The sequence below is a fragment of the Talaromyces atroroseus genome, assembly GCF_001907595.1.
Source record: "Talaromyces atroroseus strain IBT 11181 chromosome Unknown scaffold_0, whole genome shotgun sequence".
In the NCBI taxonomy this organism is placed as follows: Eukaryota; Fungi; Ascomycota; class Eurotiomycetes; order Eurotiales; family Trichocomaceae; genus Talaromyces; species Talaromyces atroroseus.
In genome coordinates this window covers 720,282-743,571 of record NW_017971432.1, presented here as the reverse complement: position 1 = coordinate 743,571, position 23,290 = coordinate 720,282, and the positions used below count along the sequence as shown (strand labels likewise).

Sequence of the window (23,290 nt, the reverse complement as noted above, 5' to 3'; positions counted from 1 at the left end):
TGCTCCTCCGTTATTTAAGCATGGATGCGGTGCGGAGCGGAGCTGGCGGTGATTGGCCCCTGAGCTCCCTTACCACCACTCTTTATACATCGCAGAAACTGGATCGTTTGAGTTATTGATATTATCTTACATGTGGCAGGGACTGAGTCTCATAGCCTACCGGCTAAAATAATATACAACAATTTGCCACTGGAAGGGGGGAAAAAAACATTACAAGACGTTTAACGAAGAAGTACAAGGGAAATGAAAAGAACACAAAGTACACCGCGTCCTGTAGAAAGAAACACTTTCAGATGGCAACATTAACAATAAAAATTAGACGACTATCAGTCCATAAAGCCATCTCTGGTATCACAAAAGAGGGGATATAGCAAAAAGCCTGGTATCATGGTAGTAGAATTCGTTGATCGACCAACCAAAAAACGAACGCTCAAAGGGACAAGAAGAAGATTATTAGTGCAACTCATTCTGATCAAGCAGACGGTCACTCGGGCGCCAATAGAGGATGCCTGTCATGTCATCATCGAACATGAGCCTCTGCCGGTGCAGTAGGAGTCTCAGAGTCAAAACCAGTATCCGGTCTTGTCCCGGGTACTGAAGCGTCTTCAGGGTTGACGAGACCGACTTTAGGATCCGGAATTTGGATATCCAATGTCATATATGCTGTTCGTCGAAGACTCCAGATCCGAACCCCATCTTTAGACCCAACTTCGCGATTCCATTTCTCCAGCCAATCTTCTACTCGATGTAAATGGCTCTTGATTCCGGCAAAGCCCATCTCATCCCACAACCACCCAGTCACCAAGCCCATGGCCGCATCAAACCAGTTGCGTAATGAAAAAGGGTCGAATGCTTTGACCAGCTCTCCATTGACCTTGGCTATGATACGACGGAACTCTTGTTCAGGTAGCAACGGATCTAAGATCTCGGGATATAAGTTTGAAAATGTAGGGGCAAGATCTCCTTTAACCATCCAGTCGCGACGAATACGGATAATCCGGGTGCTTGTAAATTCTTCTGATTGCAAGGGTACATGCGGATTCATGTGTGGATAACACGGATGCGCGGGGCCCCAAGCCAGCTCTTCACCACCATCTGCTTCTCCGCTATTAATATTATTGCCTCCATTAGACGGATACGACGCATATGTTGAAGCCCGTAAGGAATTGTTCGACTGTGCGTGGCGAGGAGGATGTATTATGCCGTCATCGGGCCGAATGTGACCGGTGATATTGTTGTTTTCGGCTGGCATATCGGAATGTTCCGCAGATTCGATGGGTTGGCTGCGCCGACGACTGCTCGGCAGCGCGATGCTCGTGCGGCCACTCTCTGCTCCTCCCGCACTGTACTCAACAGCAAGGCTGGTTGTAGACGAGAGGCCGTTGCGGTGATGTTCCGGGAGTGAAAGAAGCGGGTACGCGTCACGGTCAGATGCTATGAGACCGATGTCTTCGTCACCGCGAATCGAAACGACGGCAGTCCGAGGAACGTGGTTTATAGGATTCCACAGACGAAAGCTAGACGGAGACCGGTTTACTGCCTTGCCGGAGTTGCTGTTGTGACGATTCGAGAGCGGGAATCCCTGATGGCGGCGGGCATGGGTGTTTGCAGGACGAAGAGTAGCAGGTTGCGTGGTATGGTAATTATCCAGCGGGATATCCTGAGAACCCGGCACCGTGAAGTTCTGATAGTCGTTCTTCGCCGCCAGCGGTGATAAGTTGCTATAAAACTGGTGGCGGGCTGGAGAAGCCGTGGTTGTTGAAAATTGGACAAGACCGGGACACTCTGGCTCGGTGAGGAATTATGCGACAACAGCCTTACGGATCCAACGAGAGCGGTAGACGGCCTGAAGTCGAAATTAAACCGGTCTGGAGTAGTAGGTGGTGGAGGTGGAGCGAAGGATCGAAGAGACTCAGAGAGAAGTGCGGAAAAAGACTCGGCGAGGTGAAAAGGGGAACTTTGGGGATTCTGCGGCGGCCGCGCTTTTGCCCCCATGCCGCGGCACAGCAGAATGAAGAATTAAAAGAAAATAGAAAATACAGAGAACGGTGAGAGTATGGAATTGGGAGAGCACACCAAGAGATATGACTTATGTATTCCAACATAGAGAACCACCGTCTGCAATTAATACAAAAGGACCAATCTCAAACGCGACCAAAACACAGAGATCGGGCAGCCACAGACTGATACAAGGAGCAAGGGACGAACTTTATTTCTTTTTCTTTTCTCTACAAACATCAAATAGCGTGTGAAGCAAGGGGTCAGATCTGAGAAGACTTGAAGAAGTTTACCAGGCATTATGTATCAATTCATTGTCAGTTCTGTCTTGTTATGCCAATAGCTGTCGGCCATGGAACACTCTTGCGGTTGTTTTGGCTGAATATGAAAACTCTGCCGCATAACCACGATAGCCTTGGACTTCTTAAGAAGCTCCGTTGTCGTTAGATCATCAGAAGAAAGAAGCTCGTTAACTATATCCTCTCATGATTTTTGCATCGCGCTCATCAACTGAGCCAATCACGTGCTATATTATGCTCTGTGGAGCTTCACCGCCTCGGCATAATGCGGCAGAAATCGTCAACAGCAACAGTCAGTTCTATAATCAATAATTTGCCTCCATGCGTTTAAATACCGCAAAGTTCCTTTTTGCATCTACCACATGCAAACGCTAGGCTCTTTCACAATGCCGCTAATAACTATGGTCGCTATGGGCCCAACCAAACCGAAATGCTAGCAGGAAAAGCAAACACCATTTGTTGCACATCCATAGAAGAACCCGCACAGATATTCCTTACTTATCTTGTCCGAACCAGGGGTGTTCAGGCGCTTTCCTCGCGGTGATCCTTCTCTCCAGGTCTAAGTCTGTCATCTGGCTGACCGATTCCTTCAGCTCTGGCTGCACAAAATCCCACGACGTGAAAGGTTGTCTAAGATCCCCCGGGGTGAAGCTGCCGGCGAGTTCAAGCAGGCGGAAGAAAAATTTATTTTCCTTCCCTATATGCGTCAGAAACCGATTCAGGCTATTTTCGTCTGCGAAATAGGAGATGTCGGCGGAGAATCGGGCGCCACGACTTTTCAGCTGCGAGCTGCTCTTTACCGACGTGAAAGACCATTATATTGTGCATGACATATAACTATCATCTAGGGAGCGTTATTAATCAATTATCAGCATGGAGTTGATCACGACAGGCATACCACAATTCCAAAAGAGAATATATCTGAGGACTGGTTCTGTTGGGATCGACACCAACTTTCAGGCTTCTCCAGATCGAATTGCCGCACAGAGCGCCTTGTAGCCACATCCCACGCGGCAAATCGACCGAATCGTCGAGGTCTGCGATTTGAACATCTTGAATGTTCAGACCGTCAGGATCTTCCGCGTAGTTTATAAGAATGTTATCAGTCTTGATGTCTATCAACGGTCAGTATTAGGACAAGGGCAGTATTTCTAGCGGTCGAACCTCCCGTTATGGACAATGTCCTGATCATGCAGATCAGCTAAACCGCGTAAGGCACTTCTAAGAATGTTCTTCTTCGTCCCTTCAGGTAGGCTTTTCGAACTCAAGCTAAGCATGTCTTCCTCCAAGAACGGATAGATAAACAACTCACGCGCCTGAACGGTATCGACGACCGTTCGCACATTTGGAGAAGAGGACACTTTCTTCTGTAGATTCCGATTGTACTCAAACTCGCCTGGAATGACATTCTTGATAACGTTGTTCTTGTCCTCGGCGCTTTCCCCGCCTGTTAACACTTATGTCCAAAGCGGCCAAGGCTAATTTCGCCTACCTTGGAAGTAAACGCGTAGGAAGGTTGAGCCAAATTTCCGCTCCAGGAGAACATCACTCACATCATAAAGACGCTTAGAATCGCTTCGCAGGAGTGTTCCGGGGCCGAGCGGCTCTTGAAGAGGTTGCGTTGTGGTGGTGGAGAGATGTTTGATGAATGATGATGGCCGCAAGGGTATGCGAATAGGCAACTCGCGAGGCAGCCGAAAACAAGCTAGCATCTTAGATCTTCACCTAGATAGTAGCTAAATCGGATTACAACCAAGGAAATAAAATAATAAGATGGGCGCTGCTGCAATGGTGTTGGCATCCAATCTGACCAATGAGACCCCTGGTTCAGGGCAATTCCTCTTTTGGTCAGGCTCACGGCATCATGTGACTGCGACGGCATCTTCATTTGGTAGGTACAACTCGCAATTTCCACCGATGCTTCTTCATCCGCCGCACAGAAATTTTGAACACTTCTTATTTCCCATGGCAACCCGGAGAAGATGTCTCGACGAGACTCCACTTCTTCTAGTGAGACACCGCAATTCACGTTTGTGACCGAGAACAGCAAACCGGAAGCGCGGAGCCATGCTATGCGAGAACACTGGAAACAGCGGCGTAGACGCAAACAAGAATCCAAATCTCATCCTAAACAATCACCTCAGGCACTCCTTCCACGCTCTGAGCTGAAATATGATTCTGGCAATTCTCAAGATAACATCAAGGGCCTATCTATCCAGTGGGAACACGACAGTTCGGATGACAATGGAGGGAAGGATGCCCATATTGCAAAACAGATTCTAAGCGGAGTCAATCGTGCTCTTTCTACTTCAATGACTGATCCTTTTCAAACATGCCCGATTCGTCTAACGAGTCAACATCAGAAGCTATTGCATCATTGTAGGTTTGAGCGGCAAAACAATAATCAACGAATGACTACGAAAAATCGGCTTACTAGATCCTAGGGATTAGCACACACGCAGCTATGATGTATGAAGATTTGGATGCTACTGAGTTCAACCCAATGAAGGACGTATGGTTTCCCCTGGATCTTTCAAATGCTTCGTCTTTCAATTGTATTATGGCACACTCGGCCGCCCACCTAGCTCACCTCTATGCCGGTACATCTCCTCGGCGGGGCACAAAGTCCTTTGATGCTCTAAAATATAAAGCAGAGGCAGTAAGGATACTGTATTCCTGGGTTGCGGACCCTAAGAAGGGGCTCAGTGACGAGGCCTTCGCCGCTGTTATTCGGCTTCTCACATTTGAGGTAGGTATCTCCGAAGCCCATGACACAACTTACTGGGCTTGCCCAGCTCTGAATTATCTAACCATAATGCACTTAAGAGGTACTGGGGTACTGTTGCAGAATGGAAGATCCACCGCAGCGGGCTACAGCGAATGATTGAGGCTAAAGGCGGCATTGACAAGTTACATAGCAACTGGCGCCTAGAACTTGTTGTCTATCTGTTAGCTATAACACTCTCTAGCAGTAAGAAAATATGGGACAGCACGGCTAATCGTAATTATAGTGTCTCCTTAATGTCACAGCCGTCATGGCTGGAGTCCTCAAACAATCTTGAGGAAATATCTCGGCCTCCCTCGCAATCCCCCATAGCTCACCCGACCATTCTCTCCCTAGATGTACAGAAGGTTCGTTGCATTTGGCTCATATCTTTTATTCAAGATATGCGAACCTTCATGGGATCTCTGTACGGAGTCGTGCTGTCAGCCTTTCCATCTCTTTATACTGCCGTTACGCTCCTGCATTACAATTTTCAGTTATCAATTGAAGCTTCCCCTTTTTCTTCTCTTGGCTCATATGCGGTCGATTTGGAAAACGAAATGCTGGCATGTTTGTTTTCTATCGGGGTTATGTTGCAGGAGTCGATGTCTCCTTCATACGATGATAACCCTGAAATACCTGCATCGAATACATTATCTGTGCTGGATGAGATCCTGAGGGCCAGTGAAGATGAATGGAGCCAATCCGTTTCCAGCTTGAAAGCTATCTTACATCAAGGTCTGATGAGATTGTATAGCGGAGGGGATTCCAAAGTCAATTATGTCTCAGAACTAGTTAAGGTCCTCGGCACCCTGAGTTTGGAGGCACGGCGAGGTGTTGAGAAATGTCTCCTAAATTTGTTCTACTCCTTGACGAAAAAAAGGAATGTGGTCTTGATTGATGATGGGTGGACGCCCGACTCACTGTTATCATCGATACACGGGCATTGAGGATACAAATACCGGTCCTGAGTGGCTTCAACCCACTCATCCTCGTTGAAAGCACCTATTGTATTTGCATAACCCCCTGCTGTACATTCAGCCTCACGAGATATAGGCACTTTGGGGGGTTCAATCATTAATGTAAATAAGTAAATATCCTATAACAATCGATTTTAAGCATATTCTCACTGCTAGAGAAAATTGCAGCATTACATCAACCCGCCGTAGGTACCACCCTCTTCCTCCATAGCCTTATCCTCGTCATAGTAATTCTTGAGTCTCTCCTCATCCTTCTTCAAACTCTTCTTATAACCCTCTAACTTGTCCTCATGAGTAGACCACCCGTTATCTTTTTTGCCACCCTGCTGTGTGCCATCATCCTGATTCTGATCGTCGTGATAATGATGGTGTTCGAAGAGTCTCTTCGTGAAGGGCTCTTTGTGTTCCCCAGTAGATTTTTGGAATTCTAGAAACAATCCCGCACATCCACATCAGCACACCGATAACAGGCAGATTTGGTAGCGAAACAGACCTTCAGACATGTTGATTGAGCGTGACTCTGACTTGTGCAGAGAGTACCAGAGAGTCAAAATGTAGTGTGAATTGATTTGGATGGATTATCGATATCGAGGAGGGGCCTAGAGCTATATACTGGATTATATCGGATATCTGGTAGATGTAGGTTCCATTCAAGCATTCATTGGCCGGCAGTATGAGTGGTGACGTTATGGGGGGAAGTTGACCAATATTTCCTGTTTGGGAAGATTTACTTCGTCGAGTAACACCTTCTCGCGCAGATTTATCGTCTGTGGGAGGACGATATTGAAAATTTATCGGGAAAATTCCATGTAGCCCCTATAAATTAGAGCGCTTGTGTAACTATAATTTTCCTCAAGTTCTGTTGAACATTGCCTAGGTATTCGTAGTCGTGGCGGAGAATACAATAGCGTTATATTTTAGGGCTAGGGCTCGGATCGTCACTTTACATACTCTCTTGGATGTTACTACGCCTGTGCTGTCTAGAGCTCTTTCTTACACTCCACTCAATCTACCTACAAGACGAATTTCTTATTACTCATAACACGATCTTAGGGTATCTAGTAGATTGCTGATCGCATCCTTTTTACACAATCCGGTCGCTTGCCTCGTTGAACACTTTGTCTGTTGCTTGACTGATATGAAACATGAAGTCGAAATATCATAGCAGACGCAGTCATGTGAGGGAAGCTCAAAGCAGGGGTTGAAAATTGGCATAAAAAATGTGATTAGAATGGGAAAAGATCTCTCTTTTTTCTTTTCATTTTCATCCTTTCTCCCTTCCTCCCCCCGCCTATCTTTTCGACAGACACTTGTGACAAGAGATATCCAGAAATAAAAACTGGGTCGAAACCAAACATGAACAAAACACGTGAATCTGACATATTGCCCAACGACCTCATTGACTAGTTGGTTCTCAAGAACGTCTCAGCGAAGAGATCCGAAGTATATCCAATGTCCACGATGTAACCGAGACTGTCACTATCTCGATCGAATGCCCAAGTGTATCATTGGTCTGGCTCAGATTTTGGCTGGATAATTGCAACTAGGCTATCTTTGTTTGTCAAGGGGCCAACGTCGTTTCCTTCATTTCTGATGGGGCTATCGCGTGCGGACGTCAACCACTGACTCTCATTGTGCTTTGTCTGAGAAAATCCCAAATCCTCCTCACGCTTAAACTGCCCTTCGTCGCTATTGGCTGATATTTAATTCACATCTCCTTGAAGGGAATAGCCAGCTTTCTAAAAGACGATTCGCTCTCTGTAATTGTTTCCAGGACATCCTTAAGTATATCCCGTTTCTCCTTGGATAATACACCACGATGAACCGCAGACATATAATCCCGTTTCAGTGAAATAATGACTTTTTCTATTTGAGAAAGAAGTGCTTCCTCCAATGACTGGCACATTTCATTGAGGGCCTTTCTAACTGCGTCGACGCTTTGATGAAACATTGTGTCCCGGGCTTGGTGCACGAAGGTAGACATGGCCTCTTTCATTCGCATGAAGCTTCCAATGCTTATCAGAGCTGTTAAAAAGCAATCGAATACATTCAATATCGCCGGGGCCCTACCACTCTCTTCAACACAGACTTCATACACAGGACTTAATGTCTCTGCAATGACTGGTTCAAACATTCGACTTGTGTCTTTTGATTTCTCTCTAACCTCCAAGATCTGCCGGCTGAAAATGTCGTTCAAAATCTGTTGGTAAAGAGGGATTTGTTGAGAAAGCATATGAGAACTTTCCAACGGGCCAGTCTCCTGGCTGATTTTGACACTGACGTTGTTATGGAACGATTCCAACAAGCTTGCGCTCTCCTTTGCGGCACGTTTTAGGACATCATGGAGACCTCGAGAAAACACCTTCTCCCAATTAGGCGCAACAGCTTTAATAACAGGCTCAATTAGTTCGGCATTCCAGTTATGGCCGTCTTGACCATTTGAATAGACCCCGTTTCGGCGGCACAACGCTTTGTACGTTGCCCACTTGAGTCCTCCGGCAGGGCGATCTAAATCGTTGGTCGGCGCACCCCAGCTACGCACGGTCTTGTTTGCTTGCTTCCTTGTAATATTGATTGCCTTATCTAAAAGACGATGACAGTTATTAGCGGTTTATGCGTATATAGTCTTCTGGGTTGTTAGCTTATTGTTACGTACCGCAGACCTGACTAATGTCGCCTTCGATTTCTTTAACTATATGCTGGCAAGTGCTTTTGAGGTATTTTTCCAATTCCTATAATAAATTATCCAATATTAGCACAACTCAAAAAGACATGGAAAGTGTGCAGGCTCAGCAGTAAAAGGCTCGTTGGTTACAAAAGTCATTCAGACTTACTTTGTCAAACGCTTTATATTCATCCTCAACAATTGCGGCCCTAGCAATTTTCTGCTCAGCAGTAACCTGAATGCCCTCAGGAGACAATATCAGTCGGAGGGAGTTAAAAAATTGATCCACACCGTTCAAGAAACGTTGGCAATTCCTTTTCCTACTTGCTTCAGTCAATCTTTTGCAGTGAGCTTGTAACTGAGGAATTTCTGTTTCTTCGATGGTCTGAAATCCCGGCACATGTGCCTCCTTTTGGAAGCGCCCTTGAAGCTTCTGATAAGCTCTAGAAGAGACACAAAACACTGGCAGTGCTTTAGCGACTTCATCATAATCACGAACATCAATCTCGGGGTTGAAGTTTGAAGCATCGACTTCTTCAGCAAGTTCGTGGTCCAATTCCTCGATACCAGCTGCAAAGTCTTGCTGGATTGGCTCTCTGGAATATTCATTCCTAGCTGAAATAGCCATAGCACTCATTTCAGCCTTAGTGTTTGTTTCCTTTTCTTTGATCTTTGAAATCTCCTTCCGGGAAAGTTTCATTTCGGCATCAATTTTTTGGCGATGAAGACGACTCTCCCTCTTATTCGCCTTTAACTCTGTAAGCTTTTCCTCGACTACTTCTAACGTTAGAGGCTGTCCCGAATCATCACCTTCTTCGTCGTCAAGTTCACTTTCACTGCCGGTATCTGCATGGTCACCTTCGGAATCAGAGATTGAGGGTCTGTGCTTCTTCTGGGGTGAGCCTGATGCATTGCTGTTTCTATTTCGTCTCCTTTTTCTGCAAGGCAATTTGTTCCCTGGGGCGAAGACTTTGTTGCCATTCTCGATAGTTTCCTTGAATCCCTCCCAAGCCTCAATCTGTTCGTCGATATGGTCCAAAGTCGCGATATATTCTGCTTTTGTCTCCTTGAGCATGTCTAGTTGTTCTTCGCATCGCTGCTTCATCGTGCTATACTCTTTAGATCTCATCCAAAGGGCACTCATCTGCGCCTCGAGATCCAAAGACTCCTGGCATTCCAAAATGCTAATGTCGTCAGTCTTACTGCATATGGAACTGACAGAGTCGAGTTTCCCGTCCATTTTCAGCTGCCGCTTAAACGTGTCACCCAGTAGAGATTTTGCTGCTTTATCATCTACGGCTCGTGTGATTGGAGCAACTATCCACAAGCCCGTGCATTGCTTCATATAGCCTTCAGCAACGGCGGCACGAGCCGCATTAGAGTCATGCACGCCAGGCAAGTCGACAATAACCGCCCCGGTCGACAGACAGGCAGCCTTCACATAGATACGAACAACCTTGATAAGAGGCCAGACTTCTAACTCTTTCTTTCCGGCTGTCTTTTCTTTGCTGTCAACATAAGACTGGAGCTTTTGGTAAAGTTGTGCAGGGTCAAATTCAAATATCTCCTTCTTCCCACCGAGCAGCTCTTGAACTTTGGAGTGTTCTAATAACCGGGTGACAGAGCTCTTCTGCAACATATCCTTCGTATATTCAGGATATACAGCTTTTATCTTAGCATATGCAATGCTAGCTTCCGTTTCTTGTCGCCATGCTTCGGTCGTGACATTTCCATGAGCATCCAGTAAATCTGGAGTTCTTTCTCCCAATCTTTCTCACTAATGAACTCAACCTCTGCTCGGTATGAGACTTTGTCATGATTGTAAGATATTTCGGTGACCACTGCCGTACACGCCCGCATAGAGTTAGTTGGCACCAATCGCTCTTCGTCGAGCATCGCATGGATGACGGATGATTTGCCACCACCAATATTACCGACAACACCGACAATTGTTTTCGGTGGTAAAGTTTGCTTTTGTAAATTTTCTATGCTGTTTAGCCAATCGACAGCGTCTATATCAGGTGATAGATGACGCAGTGGCTTCTTTAACTGCTCAAGCAGGTTGACGCCGAGGTCAACTGAGGCTTCAAGGATCTCCGGGGTGCAATCACTGAAGATTTTTTGTAGACTTAATTCTGGGAAAGCATTTGTCTCTGAATTATTGGTGTAATCGACGGTTATCTGAGTCGGTTGGTGATAGGGAGGTGTAGAGGTCGGAGTGTATTGCAACTCCTTGCCATCATTGACCCAGTAAGCAATCGTATAATGACTCAAGTTCCTCCACTCGTTGCACGCATCCATGAACGCAACTTCACAAGTTGGCAATTTTTAGTCAAGCGTTTAGACAGAAGAAGAAGGGAATTGCTTGACTGCATCAATCTTACCTGCGTCAGGCTCTTCAACGTAAATAGAGTGTGAAAATTTCCTCCGGAAAAGCCATGCATAAAATCCAGCAGTCTCAATGTATCGTCGGAGCTCTTTTCCAACAGTTTCAGTCTCACTCTATGTGTGTTCATAAGCAGAATTGCTCTCTTTTGATAGATTTGGTAAGATTCAGTGGTCAAAGCGTGCCACTCCCGTAGTATGTGCACCTGCTCAGCTGCTAGGTTCTGAGTCAAAATATGTTTTCTCGGAATCTCATTGAACAAGGTCATGCTGTATAGCTTACCAGCTAACAAGATATCTTGTGGCCAATGGGATTTCCAAAAAAAGACACAATTTCTCGTGTACGAAATTGATCATCGTAGCCATCCCTAGGAATTCTTGAGGGGCGATTTGTGCGGTATCAGGATCGGATTGCGGGCTCCCTTCAGATAAACTCATCTGATCGACCAAATTTATCACTTTTTCTTTATCAGCTGTCTGTATAAATGTCTGGGAATGGCTACTCGCATCAAAAATCCGTGAGCCAAGGGATATGCCATCATTTATCGAGCGAAATTCATTGAAGTCCCTGTTAAGAGAGGGAACATTTAGCTCGCAAAAGGCTTCGATCACAATTATGTTGTCACCAAAGAAGTTTAATTCAGAGATTGTTTTTGTTAATTCGATGGCAGAGCCATAAAAACGGAAAGAAACGTTCTGTGGAAGCGGAACGCTATCATGGTATGCCTCCTGAATTGTCTGAAGTGAGGTTTGCTGCTTGATGTAAGTGCTTGGAAGCCTTGTCATTCTTGTGGCACTCGCCCCAGATTGTTCAGTCCACATGGTGTCCTTTTTGATGTCTGCATGTTGTGAAGTTTTGTCGCCATACAGAATTCCAACTAGATACTCATTGGAGCCATGGCAATCGGCCCATCCCTTTCTCTCTGCTGCCACTTTCTGACGAAAGTAGAAACTGCTTTACTCTGACTTAGACAAAAAAGTTCTTGACGTAACAGTGAGTCTCGTATAACTGACCTGTCGTCCATGTTGCACTCTCATATAGCACAAACGATCTTGGTGTCCAGTCTAGGAATTGAAGAGATGCATAGCCTGGAGTGGCAAGGAGTTGACTTTTGGTAGCTAAGCAGAAGTAAGAGACCTGAATTATTAAACAAGAAAGTCGACTCTTGTAGAACACCTTGCTCTGTTCTCATTCTCAGAAAGTTGAGAGAGTGAACGAGGGGTAGGCGACTTCCTGATCAGTCTAGCTATATGTGCGCTAATCCTACCTTGGTAAGAAGCTCTGGTGAATGCCCTTATCGGCACGTGACTTGTAATTTACCCGAATTGGCCTGTAATTAAATCGCGTCACGGAACGGCACGCAGACACGCCGCGAAGGATCGCGACGCCGACGTGCGCCTGGCTAGGTCCACCCTATGTAGGGCACACTGAGCAAAAGTCATTGAAGGATCGGTCACTCACAAACATATCTGCTTCATCCTCACCGAAGAGTGGCTGAACCGTCTCTTCACATATACACGATGGACCGATATCGAGATGTCGCTGAGGATCCACAGTCAGATCCAGTACACCACCATGCCTTCACTCAGGATATACCTTCCTCCCCTCCCTCTATAGTCTCTGAAGCTGGGACTCGACGGAAGCCCAAGCGACCCCCTCCAGTAACACCTCGCTCGTTCAAAAGGTTTTTCACTCCTCGGTCAGCCCTCAACGCCACAATTGGGAGTGTGCATGCCAGTCGACAAGCACTGAAAGAGCTCAGCACAACGTCTGTCAATAGACGCGGACCGGCGTTCACCAAAGCTAGGGCTTCGGATGTCTCGAATACTATCAGCCGTGGGATACTGAAAAGCCCCTTCACAGAGATAACGAAGACACCGAGCAGAAAGCGGAAGCTATCATTCTCTTCATCTGGCTCTCCACCGCAATCTTCGCCTATCCGAAAAGTGCGTCTTGCCACAGCCATCCAAGACGATCGTCTTGTTGAGAAAACCGTCAATGAGATTGAGTTAAATTTACCAATTGAAACGGCACTTTCACCCCGAAAGTTGATTCAAAAGCAACTATTTACTGTCAAACCGGCAATCGAACCTGTTCGGAGATCGAGAGCGCTTGCAACATCGGGAGAATACTGTCTACGTAGCGTTTCCGGGCGTATGAACCGGCTCACTATGAGGTACAATTATGGAAGTGGTAAGGTATCCGGGCTTTCGAATACTTTTATACTCTCTAACATTGGTACTTTTGCTAGACTGGAGAGATCAAACGTCGGATTTCTATTCTCGACCGAGCGACGTTCATCAGAATATCAGCGTCTTCGAAAATCGGCTTTCGCTTCCGTTTTGTATTGCACCCTGCAAAAGTAGGTTATCTAGGACAGTTCTCTTGTTGACCATGTTACTTATCTCTATTTTTTTTTAAAAAACAAAAGCAAATTCGCTCGTGGCCATCGGAGACGAAGAAGGAGGGATCCGCCTTTTGGATTCAGCGAAAGAAGATAAGATTGGATTCTCGGAAGCACATATTGCACTTCGTGCACATGGCAACTCGATAATGAACCTCGAATTTTCCTCCGATGACATGCTTCTTGCAACTGCCGCTGGCGATCAAACAACGTTGATTATAGATATGAACACTCAGAAAGCCATTCATTGTTTGTCCAACCACACTTCGTCAGTGAAACACGTCCAGTTTCAGCCAGCATCAAATAATAAGATGCTTGCAACATGCAGTCGTGATGGCACGGTCAACATTTGGGACTTGAGGTGTAAAGGCCATGAAAATCCTTCTTTGCAAATTCATTGCGCTCTGGATTCGGATTCAGAGGATAACTCCTCCGCGTCTTGCTCCAAAGTTAATTATCCTCAGCCTGTGAGGACTATCCAGGATGCTCATGCTTCCATGACCAGGAGCTCTAAACTGGCGGCAGTTTATAAGCAGGATAGCCATTTTAGTAGAGAGAATGTCACAGTTACCTCTCTTTCTTTCTTACCAGCAGGCCGTGAAAATCTGTTCGTGACAGCGTCTGAGGCTAACGCTTGCGTCAGACTGTGGGACATGCGCACGTCTTACAATATTCGCCGAGGATTACCTGCCCCGTTGTCTACAACTCGTGAGCCGGACAGCCACGTCAATCATAGGTCCTATGGTGTTACATCTTTAGTGCTGAGCGGAGATGGTTCCAGGTTATATACACTTTGCCGAGACCTGGCAGTATATGCTTATTCGACCTCTCATTTGGTTCTCGGTAGTTCTCCGGATTTGGTCCTGAATAACAATCGGCCTCGACGTACTGGTGGTCCTGATAAAGAAGGCCTGGGACCTTTGTACTGTTTTCGCCACCCTCGGTTGCAGGTATCATCGTTTTATGTCAAGGCAGCGCTTCGACCAGCGAAAGACGACAAGGGGGAAATGCTTGCCATTGGGAGCAGCGATCACTGCGCCATTCTTTTCCCGACGGATGAAAGGTTTCTGTCATCATCTCAGCCCACACAGCAAACTGATTTGCTGCCTAATACCCGGCCTCCTCTAGTACGTCCTGGTCTACGGCGTACCAACTCTGAGATGTCGTTTACCAGTAGGCCGGAAAGTGCGATTCCGACCTATCGCTCGGGGACTCCTCTTGTCGGTGGCCACACGAAGGAGGTTTCGGCTGTGGCATGGACCTATGACGGCGAATTGGTCACAGTTAGTGATGATTACAGCGCTAGATGCTGGCGCGAAGGACCAGATGCGCGCGACTTACGTACTGGAGGTGAAACAGATGGTCGACGCTGGGGCTGTGGATGGGCCGAGACTACGGACTCTTACGATGACGAAGAAGAATAAATGAATTTACCAAGCCACCCTCATAAAAAGCGGACATGCGATACTTATTATACTTTATACCCGGTATACCCCTATTTTACATTGGGGTTTTATGCCCCCAACCCTGCGTGATAGTGTTTTGTTACAGCATGGCGAAGGCGTCTTTTCTTTTGGGATATCTTGACTCGCTTACTTGATTCAGTACTTGTGCTAGCTTTTTGTGGTTCCCTATACGATATGCATGACAGTCATAGCTCTGTTACGGTTGTGTAAACCTTTCTTGTTGCTATATCTGTTGTTATCTGTTTTTGGCGTGCCATGTTTCTAGTTGTTTTGCGTCTGCATAAAAGTAGCGTTACCTTGCATAATACAGGAAAATGCATACAGCATACCTTCACTATATTCGACTAAGTAGGTACACAAACATCCATAGATATATCGAAAGCGGTGTTTCACACTGCAGGAGTATATCTAGGTAAATTTTCCAGGACACCCTGCTACCTTGTAGTTGACTTGGCAACAATCTTTGGATGGAAGGATCCATGGATATACATCGATATAAATGCAAGTCAAAACCGTGGTATTATTTTTTCTGTATAATTAGATACACTCTAAAAGCCTGGCAGTAACTTCTTTTCCCATTACCTATTTTTTTCTAAGAAATCTTGCATCTTTCTCAATGACCATGCCCATCATCCTCTGCTGGCTGTTCAGGGTCTAACTTGATCATGGTATCGATACGCATAATAGCGATACAGGCTTCGACAGCACTCTTCAATTGCTTCACCTTACTCATGCTGGGTTCAAGCACACCGGCCTTCACAGAGTCCATGACTCGTCCCTTGGTTAGGTCGAGTCCGTAGTTGCGGTATGTCTTCTTCTTTGCAATAGCCTTTTCCTCTTCATTGGCATCGCCTTCTTGGAGTCGCTGGGAAATGGCGTGGCGAACTCGGAGTTGGGCAACGAGTTCCGACGCATCCTTCGCAGCGTTGACAGCTAGCGTCTTGGGGATGACGAGGAGGGATTGCGCAAACTCTCCAATAGCGAGTTGTTCTCGGGAGCTCTGTTTAAATTAGTTAGAGGGATGACCTAAGATTTAGTATCCGTATATTGATCAACATACCACAGTGACAGCAAATTCCTCAAGGTAGATATGTAGTGCAGTTTCTACCGCACCGCCTCCAGGAACAACGCTTCCACTTTCCAAGGTACGCTTGACGGCGGACAAAGAGTCGTGAACGGATCGTTCCATCTCATCTAGTTGAAAATCGTTCGGGCCGCGTAGAATGATTGATGCAGACGAATGGGCTTTCGTGCCCTTGACAAGGATGCATTCATCATCGGAGATGCGCTCCTGTACGACCTCCTCAGCGTAGCCAAGGTATGAGGTCTCAAATTTCTCATCGCCGTTCAAATCTGAAAGTGTGCTGATAAGTGTGGCTCCGGTAGCCTTGGCAATCCTCCTCAAGTCCTCCTTCTTGCAACGTCGTACAGCCATGGCACCTTTCTCAACGAATGTTTTTAAGACCATATCATCAATGCCCTTAGTTGTAAGCACAACATTCGCACCAGCCTTGAGAATCATCTCTACTCGCTCCAGTACAATTCCGGACTCCCGCTCTCTGATCTTTTCTAGTTGTTGGGGATCGTCAACAGTGATCTGAACACCCAGTTTCATCCTCTCTTTCTGGAGGTTCATATCGAGGCAAGCAATCTTGGCGTCTGTTATACGTGTCCTCATGGCCTGAGATGCAACGGTGCAGTTAAGAGCGTATCCCTTAACTAGCAAAGATTCCGTTGCGCTCTTTCCGTGAGCCTTCAGGACGTTCACGGCCTTGACTGGATATTTAACCTCATTCCTTTGATTCGTGGATTTAACGAGAAGCATGGCGTCGACAACCATGTTGGCGAAAAACTCGGTATCGGCACCGATAATCTTGCTAGACATCGATGTCCTGGCAATATTCAATAGGCTGTCCTTTCCCAAGCTCTCAACCTTTGTGCTGATGTTTTCATTCATGTATTTAACCGCCTCCCTTAAAGCCAATCGGTAACCCGTGATGATCGTGGTAGGGTGAATTCGGTTTTTCATAAGCTCATTTGCTCTTCGCAGAAGTTCCGAGGCAATCAAGACCACAGAGGTAGTGCCATCACCGACCTAGGATGCACCACGTATCAGCTAAGTACTAGCGAAATAGAAATGCGCGGGGCATTTTACCTCCTTGTCCTGCTGCTGAGCCAAATCAACCAGAATCTTACCCGCGGGGTGTTCAATATCCAGAAGACTCAAGATCGTAGCCCCATCGTTTGTGACTGTGACATCCTGGGAATAGTCAGTGTGGTCCATCTCAGGGGGTGCAACAGAATATGCGGGCCTACCCCGATATCATCCACCATCATCTTATCCAACCCAGAAGGGCCGAACGAGCTCTTGACAACATTTGCAATAGCTTGTGTTGCGAGCACTATTCGACATCCATTAGAAGTGCAAGCAACCGAAATGAACCCAGTCTCCCACTCACCGTTCTGGTCTCGTATATCGGCACCGCTAATTTTCTGACCGCCGAGAACTGTGTGAAGTTGTTAGTCAGTCACACACGATAATGAGTCAACAAAATGGCCTGAATGTATGACTCACAAAGGGTGCCCGCATTACGTGGCTGCTCGAAAATTCCCGCCATTGTATGGATTTAAATAATGCAAGACGAAAACCTCGATGTTCAACAGCTTCTTCGACAGTGAAGCTTTCCGAGCATTTCGTTCTGGTTGGTAGTGGGACGTTTGGGCCCGTGCACTCACTCTGCGGTAGAATTATTCTGCCGGGCGAAGGCGGTCTTATCATCCCACTTAAACGAGGGGGAAAAAGGAAAAGATTCATACATTTCGGTCCCCGCGAATTGGCGCTGCATAACGAGCGCTTTATTCGACTCGAGACGCCAGAAACGAGTTAGCAACTGCCCGTCACTCTTCAGGAACTCCCTCGTGCACGCGATCAATATGGCGAGCCAGAACGACGAGTCCGCAGCGCAAACCCTGCCTGACCGTACCCAGAACCCCGCCGAAGATAAGGGCGAAGTCTCGAAGAATGCTGCGAAAAAGGCTGCTAAGGCCGCCAAGTTAGCAGCAGGAAAGGCGGAGAAAGCAAACAAGGGGATCGGAAAGACAGAAGCCAAACAGTCTTCTTCAAAATCCTCTAAGAAGAAGATCGATGGCGCGGCTCAAATCGGTATCGATGTCGCGAAAGAAGATGACTTCCCCACCTGGTATCAGCAAGTCCTGACAAAGGGTGAGATGCTGGACTATTATGATGTCTCTGGTTGCTTCATTTTGAAGGTACAATAGTTTCCCCTCCCTTATCAGACGTATGCATCCACTGACTGACACTTGGATAGCCCTCTTCATACTTCGTATGGGAAACCATTCAAAACTGGTTCAACGATAAAATCAAGAAGATGGGTGTCAGGAATTGTTCCTTCCCCTTATTCGTCTCTGAAGATGTCCTACAGAGAGAGAAGGACCATATTGAGGGCTTTGCTGCTGAAGTTGCCTGGGTTACACATGCGTATGTAGCTATCCCCTTTACTTTCCAAAGAGCGCACAATTGAAGACTGACAGAATACTCGTAGAGGATCCACTCCCCTGGAGCGAAAGATAGCTATTCGTCCTACATCTGAAACCGTCATGTATCCCTATTATTCCAAATGGATTCGAAGCCACCGTGACCTTCCCCTGAGACTGAACCAATGGAACTCGGTTGTGCGCTGGGAATTCAAGCACCCTCAGCCCTTTTTGAGAACTCGAGAGTTCTTGTGGCAAGAGGGACATACTGCGCATCTAACGGAGGAGGGTGCTGCAGAGGAGGTATTGCAGATTCTGGATCACTACCGTCATGTTTATGAGGACCTCCTTGCCGTCCCCGTTGTGCCTGGTAAGAAGACAGAGAAGGAAAAGTTCGCCGGTGGCTACTATACTACCACTGTTGAGGGCTATATTCCTGCTACAGGTCGTGGTATTCAGGGTGGCACATCTCACTGCTTAGGACAGAACTTCAGTAAGATGTTCAACATAACCGTTGAAGACCCCAACGCCAAGGACGACGAGCCCAAGACTCCACTCTACGTGTGGCAGAATTCATGGGGTCTGTCCACAAGAACTATCGGTGTTATGGTGATGATTCATAGTGATAACCGTGGTCTCGTCCTTCCTCCACGCGTTGCAGAGGTTCAAACTGTCATCGTCCCCGTTGGCATTACCAAGAACACCACGGACGAGGAACGTGCCAATCTGTACAAAGAAATCGATGGATTGGTTTCCAAGCTCACTGCTATCGGCATCCGAGCCGAAAGTGATCTGCGAGAAGGATATTCTCCAGGCTGGAAATTCAACGACCACGAACTTCGCGGCGTTCCTCTTCGTCTCGAATTCGGACCTGGCGAATCCAAGGGTGGCTTTGTCACTGCTGCCCGTCGTGATGTACCCGGCAAAGACAGCAAGACCCAGATTACCCTCGACACACTTACCACAGCTGTGCCCGAAATTTTGGACTCCATCCACAACGACCTTTTCAAGCGCGCAGACGAGCAATTCCGAGCACACCGCAAACAAATCACGAACTGGGAGGAATTCACCCCGCTGCTCAACGAGAAGAACGTCTTGCTTATCCCTCACTGTCTGACGGAAGAATGTGAGGACCAAATCAAGGATCTCAGTGCGCGAAAGGCCGAGGAAGACCTCGATGTTCCCCAGGATGCGCGAGCACCTAGTATGGGCGCGAAATCGCTCTGCATTCCTTTCGAGCAACCCGAGGGTATTGAGCATGGTGTGACGAAGTGCTTGAACCCTCATTGTACCAAATTGGCTGAGAAATGGTGCATGTTTGGACGTGAGTCTGCCCCTCCATTACATACTTTCTTATAGACTAACTTACTCGTTCCAGGCTCCTATTAAGAGAAAAACAAGAGGGGAAAAAAGCAAAGCGGGCCATTCAGAAATTCCATCATCGAATCTATCTCCTTAGCATTGGAAGTGTACTAGGGCATAAAAAGGCCCGGCTAGATCGTCTCATAGAGGAAGACAGACAACATACATAAAAGCCAAACATATCAACCTCAGTCTTATTAAGTAGTCACGATCGATAAGGACTGGGTTGGAATGGAAATGATAGCGATGATTAATTTGTTACCTCTTTTTATGTCCTTTCTTTTACCCACGTATCCAGGTATAGACTATAAGTTCTGAAAAAAAAATCACTGGGGTCCAAAATGGTGGGATTATATTATATTACATTTATATACATCGCCGTGCATGAATAGGGTGAAGAGATATTACCTCGGTATGAAATAAATTGTTTTGGTATCAAACAAGAACAAGGACTTTCCAACAATGCAATCAGATATATAGAAAAGGGAATATCAGTTGGTGATACATATACTTCAAATAAACAAATTATAAAGAATGGGGGTTCGTAGTCTTTTCTCAAGCTGTGTAAGCAAACAAAGAAACCAACAAAAAAAATGCAAATCCTAGCCACCAATGCAAATGAATCGTGTATTAACAATATCGAGAGAGATAGATATATATATCGGGAAATGACGAGTGAGTCAACTTGATGACTTTGCGCCAAGGAGAATTGACAAAAGTGTTGATATGGATGGGAAAGTGCCGAGTCACAAAAGACCGCTGCATGTTTCACACAGTACGTGGGTTTTGGAAGGTAGGGTTTTCAGGCATTAGATTCACTTTCTCCCCCTGTTGCATGAATTCGTCATAATTGTATGTTGGTGATATTACACAGATCAGCCTTATCTTCGCACATAACTGGGATAGATGGGTGGCGTAGCAGCATCGTTAGAGACGAAATCGTTGATATGCGGAGACGGAGGGACGGGGTCTGATTTGCGTTTGAAATGTGATTTATACCGGGGTTGCGGGGGGGTTTTGGCGGAAGGGAAGAGACTAAAGTTCGAACAAGAGGTAGAGTGGGAGTGAGAAATGGATGGTTGTTGAGTGTAGTATTCAGGTTGGTATTGAGAGTGAGCGTGAGGTTGTGTGGTTGTAAATGATGTTGAAGGAGTGGGAGGCTCTCCATATGTGTGTCGCCGTCTTCTAGGTATGACTGTTGGCTGCACCTCTCTGGGAAAAGGCCTTTTTGTCGCAGTTTGATATTTATCAGTTTCAGTGTTCTGGTGATCATGATATGTTGGTGAGCTGTTTGAAGAGTTATTCAGAGGTGGACTTTTGTTTCCGGGTCCCATATTCGATCGTCTGCGCATCAGTCTAGACAACGGACTCTCTTTTTCCGGAGGAAGTGGTTTAACCCTTGACGGCCCAGGTGGCGGTAAGAGGATATTGTCATCAAGTGAGTTGTCTGAAGCTGGGGGTGTGAATGGGAGTTCATCTGTCGGAAAGGGGACACTGCGAAAAGCGTCATGAGAGTTGATTTCACGGATGATTACTTCTTGCAGCGACTCAAATGTGGGGTATTGGGGGCTGTATTTGTGATTCGAGATGTATGCTTGCTTAAGTATCCTCATGATTTCGTCAACATCCAGGCCAGGGGACGGTTGCGGCGTGAAGTGATTTGGGGTGACGGTCAGGAGGGGGGTGTGCACAATCTCATCGATACTGGCGTTCTTTGAGACAGCCTGATTGTTGCTGGGAGCTGGAGGTTGGATGGCGCAATGCTCTATCCTAATACTCGGTTTCTTCATGGAAGTGATACTCGTGTTGATACTGAGATCACGCACGTTCTTTTTTCCGCTTGCTCGAGAATTCGTAGATGTGGACCTCGAGCTCGAAGAAGCCTCAGCTTTCACCTTCTCACTAGAAGCTGGTGAATTATCTTTAGTTGTCTCTGCTTCTCCGGATCCCCCAAGTACTCCCGAAGAAGTTGGAGGTCGTGGAAAACTGGCGAGATCCGGCGTTTTGATTTCTGAGAGACCAAGGTCTGGCGCAGAAGCTTGAGGTCTCAAGCTCAACCGATTATTGTCCACTGTCAGCGATGGTGAGGAGGCCCTGTTTTCGTGGTGAGCTTTGGGCACATCCGCTGGAGGGTAACTTGTCCGTGGATCACGATGAGGTTTAGGTCGCAGGCTCCTTCTTTCCTCACGGTGGTGAGACCTCACACTTAGACCGCTGGACCGAGGGCCTCTGTAAATCGGGTTGCTCTTCGATCTTGAGATATTCCTGTCGGCCACATCTTCTTGATACGAGGAGGATATCAGATGGGAAAACCGAGGGTCTACCCGTGGAAGGTATTGCGCAATAATATTTCGATCCGCAATATCTTCGTTATACGGAGTTATCGGGGACATGGACCTAGTCGTCATTTGGTAGCGATGTCTTGAAAATACGGCTTCGACGACATCCACATGTCTGTTTCTCTGTTTCGCCTGGTCGCTAGACCCAGCGTATCGGAACTGACGGAGGGACGCAAGCGTTCGCGAGTAGAAGGTCTCATGTAACTGCTCGAATTGCTTTTCGATCCCCTCGTAATGCCGATTCACATCTTTCGTTGACGGAATGTCGTAGAGCGACGCAGGCGACGCGGGCTCGCCATTGGATATGTTTGGGAATTGGCTGGCGTATTGCTGGCTGCTAACACCGTGAAGGTCTACCACAGACCGGGGAGAAGTCGGTTGGAAAAGCTTCTTCAGGTTTGCCATGGCTGCATGTACTCTTTGAACTTCATGCGGCAGTTTCCCGGAGGACAAGGCCAACTGGGGTGCCACAGCCCAGCATATGAATGAATAAAAGAGAGAGAAGGAAAGTTGAACAGAAAAATCGGGCTATACAATAGGTGATCAAGCATGGGCAGACACACAATACGAAGCAATTCAATGAAGGAAGAACAAAGCTGAGGAGAATATGTACGGAGCACGGAGGAAGTCACGTTTGGTGTGTGATTGATTTTGTCCAAGCTTGATCGTATTTACTAGGAAAGCTGTATGGACGGAGTAATAATACAGAGATATAAGACTCATTAAAGGTATCGATACAAGAGTGGGGGCCTGAGGGTATCTCAGATTGGCTATAGTCGCCCACGGCAGTGGAAACGGTGGGGCGTGGCGCTAGCGCCCCCACTACGGTAATACGTATCGTAAATATACATGAAGTACGGTACGTATTCATGCTTTCCTCTGGATGTTATAGTATACAGAATATACACATGGATGCCCTCAGTCAATGGCTATACTAGTCCGAAGCCAACCCCATCTGTGGCTTTGCCGTCTCTTATTTTCTCTTCCGGTTCTCATTTGTCTGTTCATGTTACGTATCCGATGATGAGCATGCTCTTGAAAAGTTGAAACCCCACGAGGCGGTGTTAACCTCAAACCCGGAAACATAACTAACTACCCCTGACGTCGTTGATTCATGCCGCCTGCTTATCCC

The 23,290-nt window shown here is 46.7% G+C and overlaps 8 protein-coding genes across 8 annotated transcripts; 2 read left to right on the top strand and 6 right to left on the bottom strand.

The window, feature by feature from the left end:
• Nucleotides 1-520: 520 nt before the first annotated feature.
• UA08_00261 (hypothetical protein) lies at nt 521-1,995 on the bottom strand (the record flags this gene model as incomplete). The annotated part of the gene is made up of 2 exons (XM_020260048.1): nt 521-1,729; nt 1,822-1,995. The coding sequence occupies 2 exons, from the start codon at nt 1,993-1,995 to the stop codon at nt 521-523; spliced, it is 1,383 nt and encodes a 460-aa protein (XP_020123754.1).
• Nucleotides 1,996-3,158: 1,163 nt separating this feature from the next.
• UA08_00260 (hypothetical protein) lies at nt 3,159-4,009 on the bottom strand (the record flags this gene model as incomplete). Its single annotated transcript, XM_020260047.1, has 3 exons — nt 3,159-3,412; nt 3,610-3,744; nt 3,790-4,009. 3 exons carry the CDS (start codon nt 4,007-4,009, stop codon nt 3,159-3,161), a joined length of 609 nt encoding a protein of 202 aa, XP_020123755.1.
• Nucleotides 4,010-6,211: 2,202 nt separating this feature from the next.
• On the bottom strand, nt 6,212-6,544 carry UA08_00259 (hypothetical protein; the record flags this gene model as incomplete). Its single annotated transcript, XM_020260045.1, has 2 exons — nt 6,212-6,468; nt 6,535-6,544. 2 exons carry the CDS (start codon nt 6,542-6,544, stop codon nt 6,212-6,214), a joined length of 267 nt encoding a protein of 88 aa, XP_020124025.1.
• Nucleotides 6,545-7,749: 1,205 nt separating this feature from the next.
• On the bottom strand, nt 7,750-11,360 carry UA08_00258 (hypothetical protein; the record flags this gene model as incomplete). The annotated part of the gene is made up of 6 exons (XM_020260044.1): nt 7,750-8,624; nt 8,698-8,773; nt 8,876-10,455; nt 10,485-11,015; nt 11,091-11,208; nt 11,298-11,360. The coding sequence occupies 6 exons, from the start codon at nt 11,358-11,360 to the stop codon at nt 7,750-7,752; spliced, it is 3,243 nt and encodes a 1,080-aa protein (XP_020124024.1).
• Nucleotides 11,361-12,612: 1,252 nt separating this feature from the next.
• Nucleotides 12,613-14,920, top strand: UA08_00257 (hypothetical protein; the record flags this gene model as incomplete). Its single annotated transcript, XM_020260043.1, has 3 exons — nt 12,613-13,285; nt 13,344-13,454; nt 13,524-14,920. 3 exons carry the CDS (start codon nt 12,613-12,615, stop codon nt 14,918-14,920), a joined length of 2,181 nt encoding a protein of 726 aa, XP_020124359.1.
• Nucleotides 14,921-15,575: 655 nt separating this feature from the next.
• On the bottom strand, nt 15,576-17,580 carry UA08_00256 (T-complex protein 1 subunit alpha; the record flags this gene model as incomplete). Its single annotated transcript, XM_020260042.1, has 6 exons — nt 15,576-15,962; nt 16,023-17,057; nt 17,118-17,222; nt 17,279-17,364; nt 17,422-17,469; nt 17,538-17,580. The coding sequence occupies 6 exons, from the start codon at nt 17,578-17,580 to the stop codon at nt 15,576-15,578; spliced, it is 1,704 nt and encodes a 567-aa protein (XP_020123908.1).
• Nucleotides 17,581-17,896: 316 nt separating this feature from the next.
• Nucleotides 17,897-19,846, top strand: UA08_00255 (putative proline--tRNA ligase; the record flags this gene model as incomplete). Its single annotated transcript, XM_020260041.1, has 4 exons — nt 17,897-18,232; nt 18,292-18,461; nt 18,526-19,781; nt 19,836-19,846. The coding sequence occupies 4 exons, from the start codon at nt 17,897-17,899 to the stop codon at nt 19,844-19,846; spliced, it is 1,773 nt and encodes a 590-aa protein (XP_020124357.1).
• Nucleotides 19,847-20,700: 854 nt separating this feature from the next.
• On the bottom strand, nt 20,701-22,563 carry UA08_00254 (hypothetical protein; the record flags this gene model as incomplete). The annotated part of the gene is made up of 1 exon (XM_020260040.1): nt 20,701-22,563. One exon carries the CDS (start codon nt 22,561-22,563, stop codon nt 20,701-20,703), a length of 1,863 nt encoding a protein of 620 aa, XP_020124356.1.
• Between the last annotated feature and the right edge of the window lie 727 nt (nt 22,564-23,290).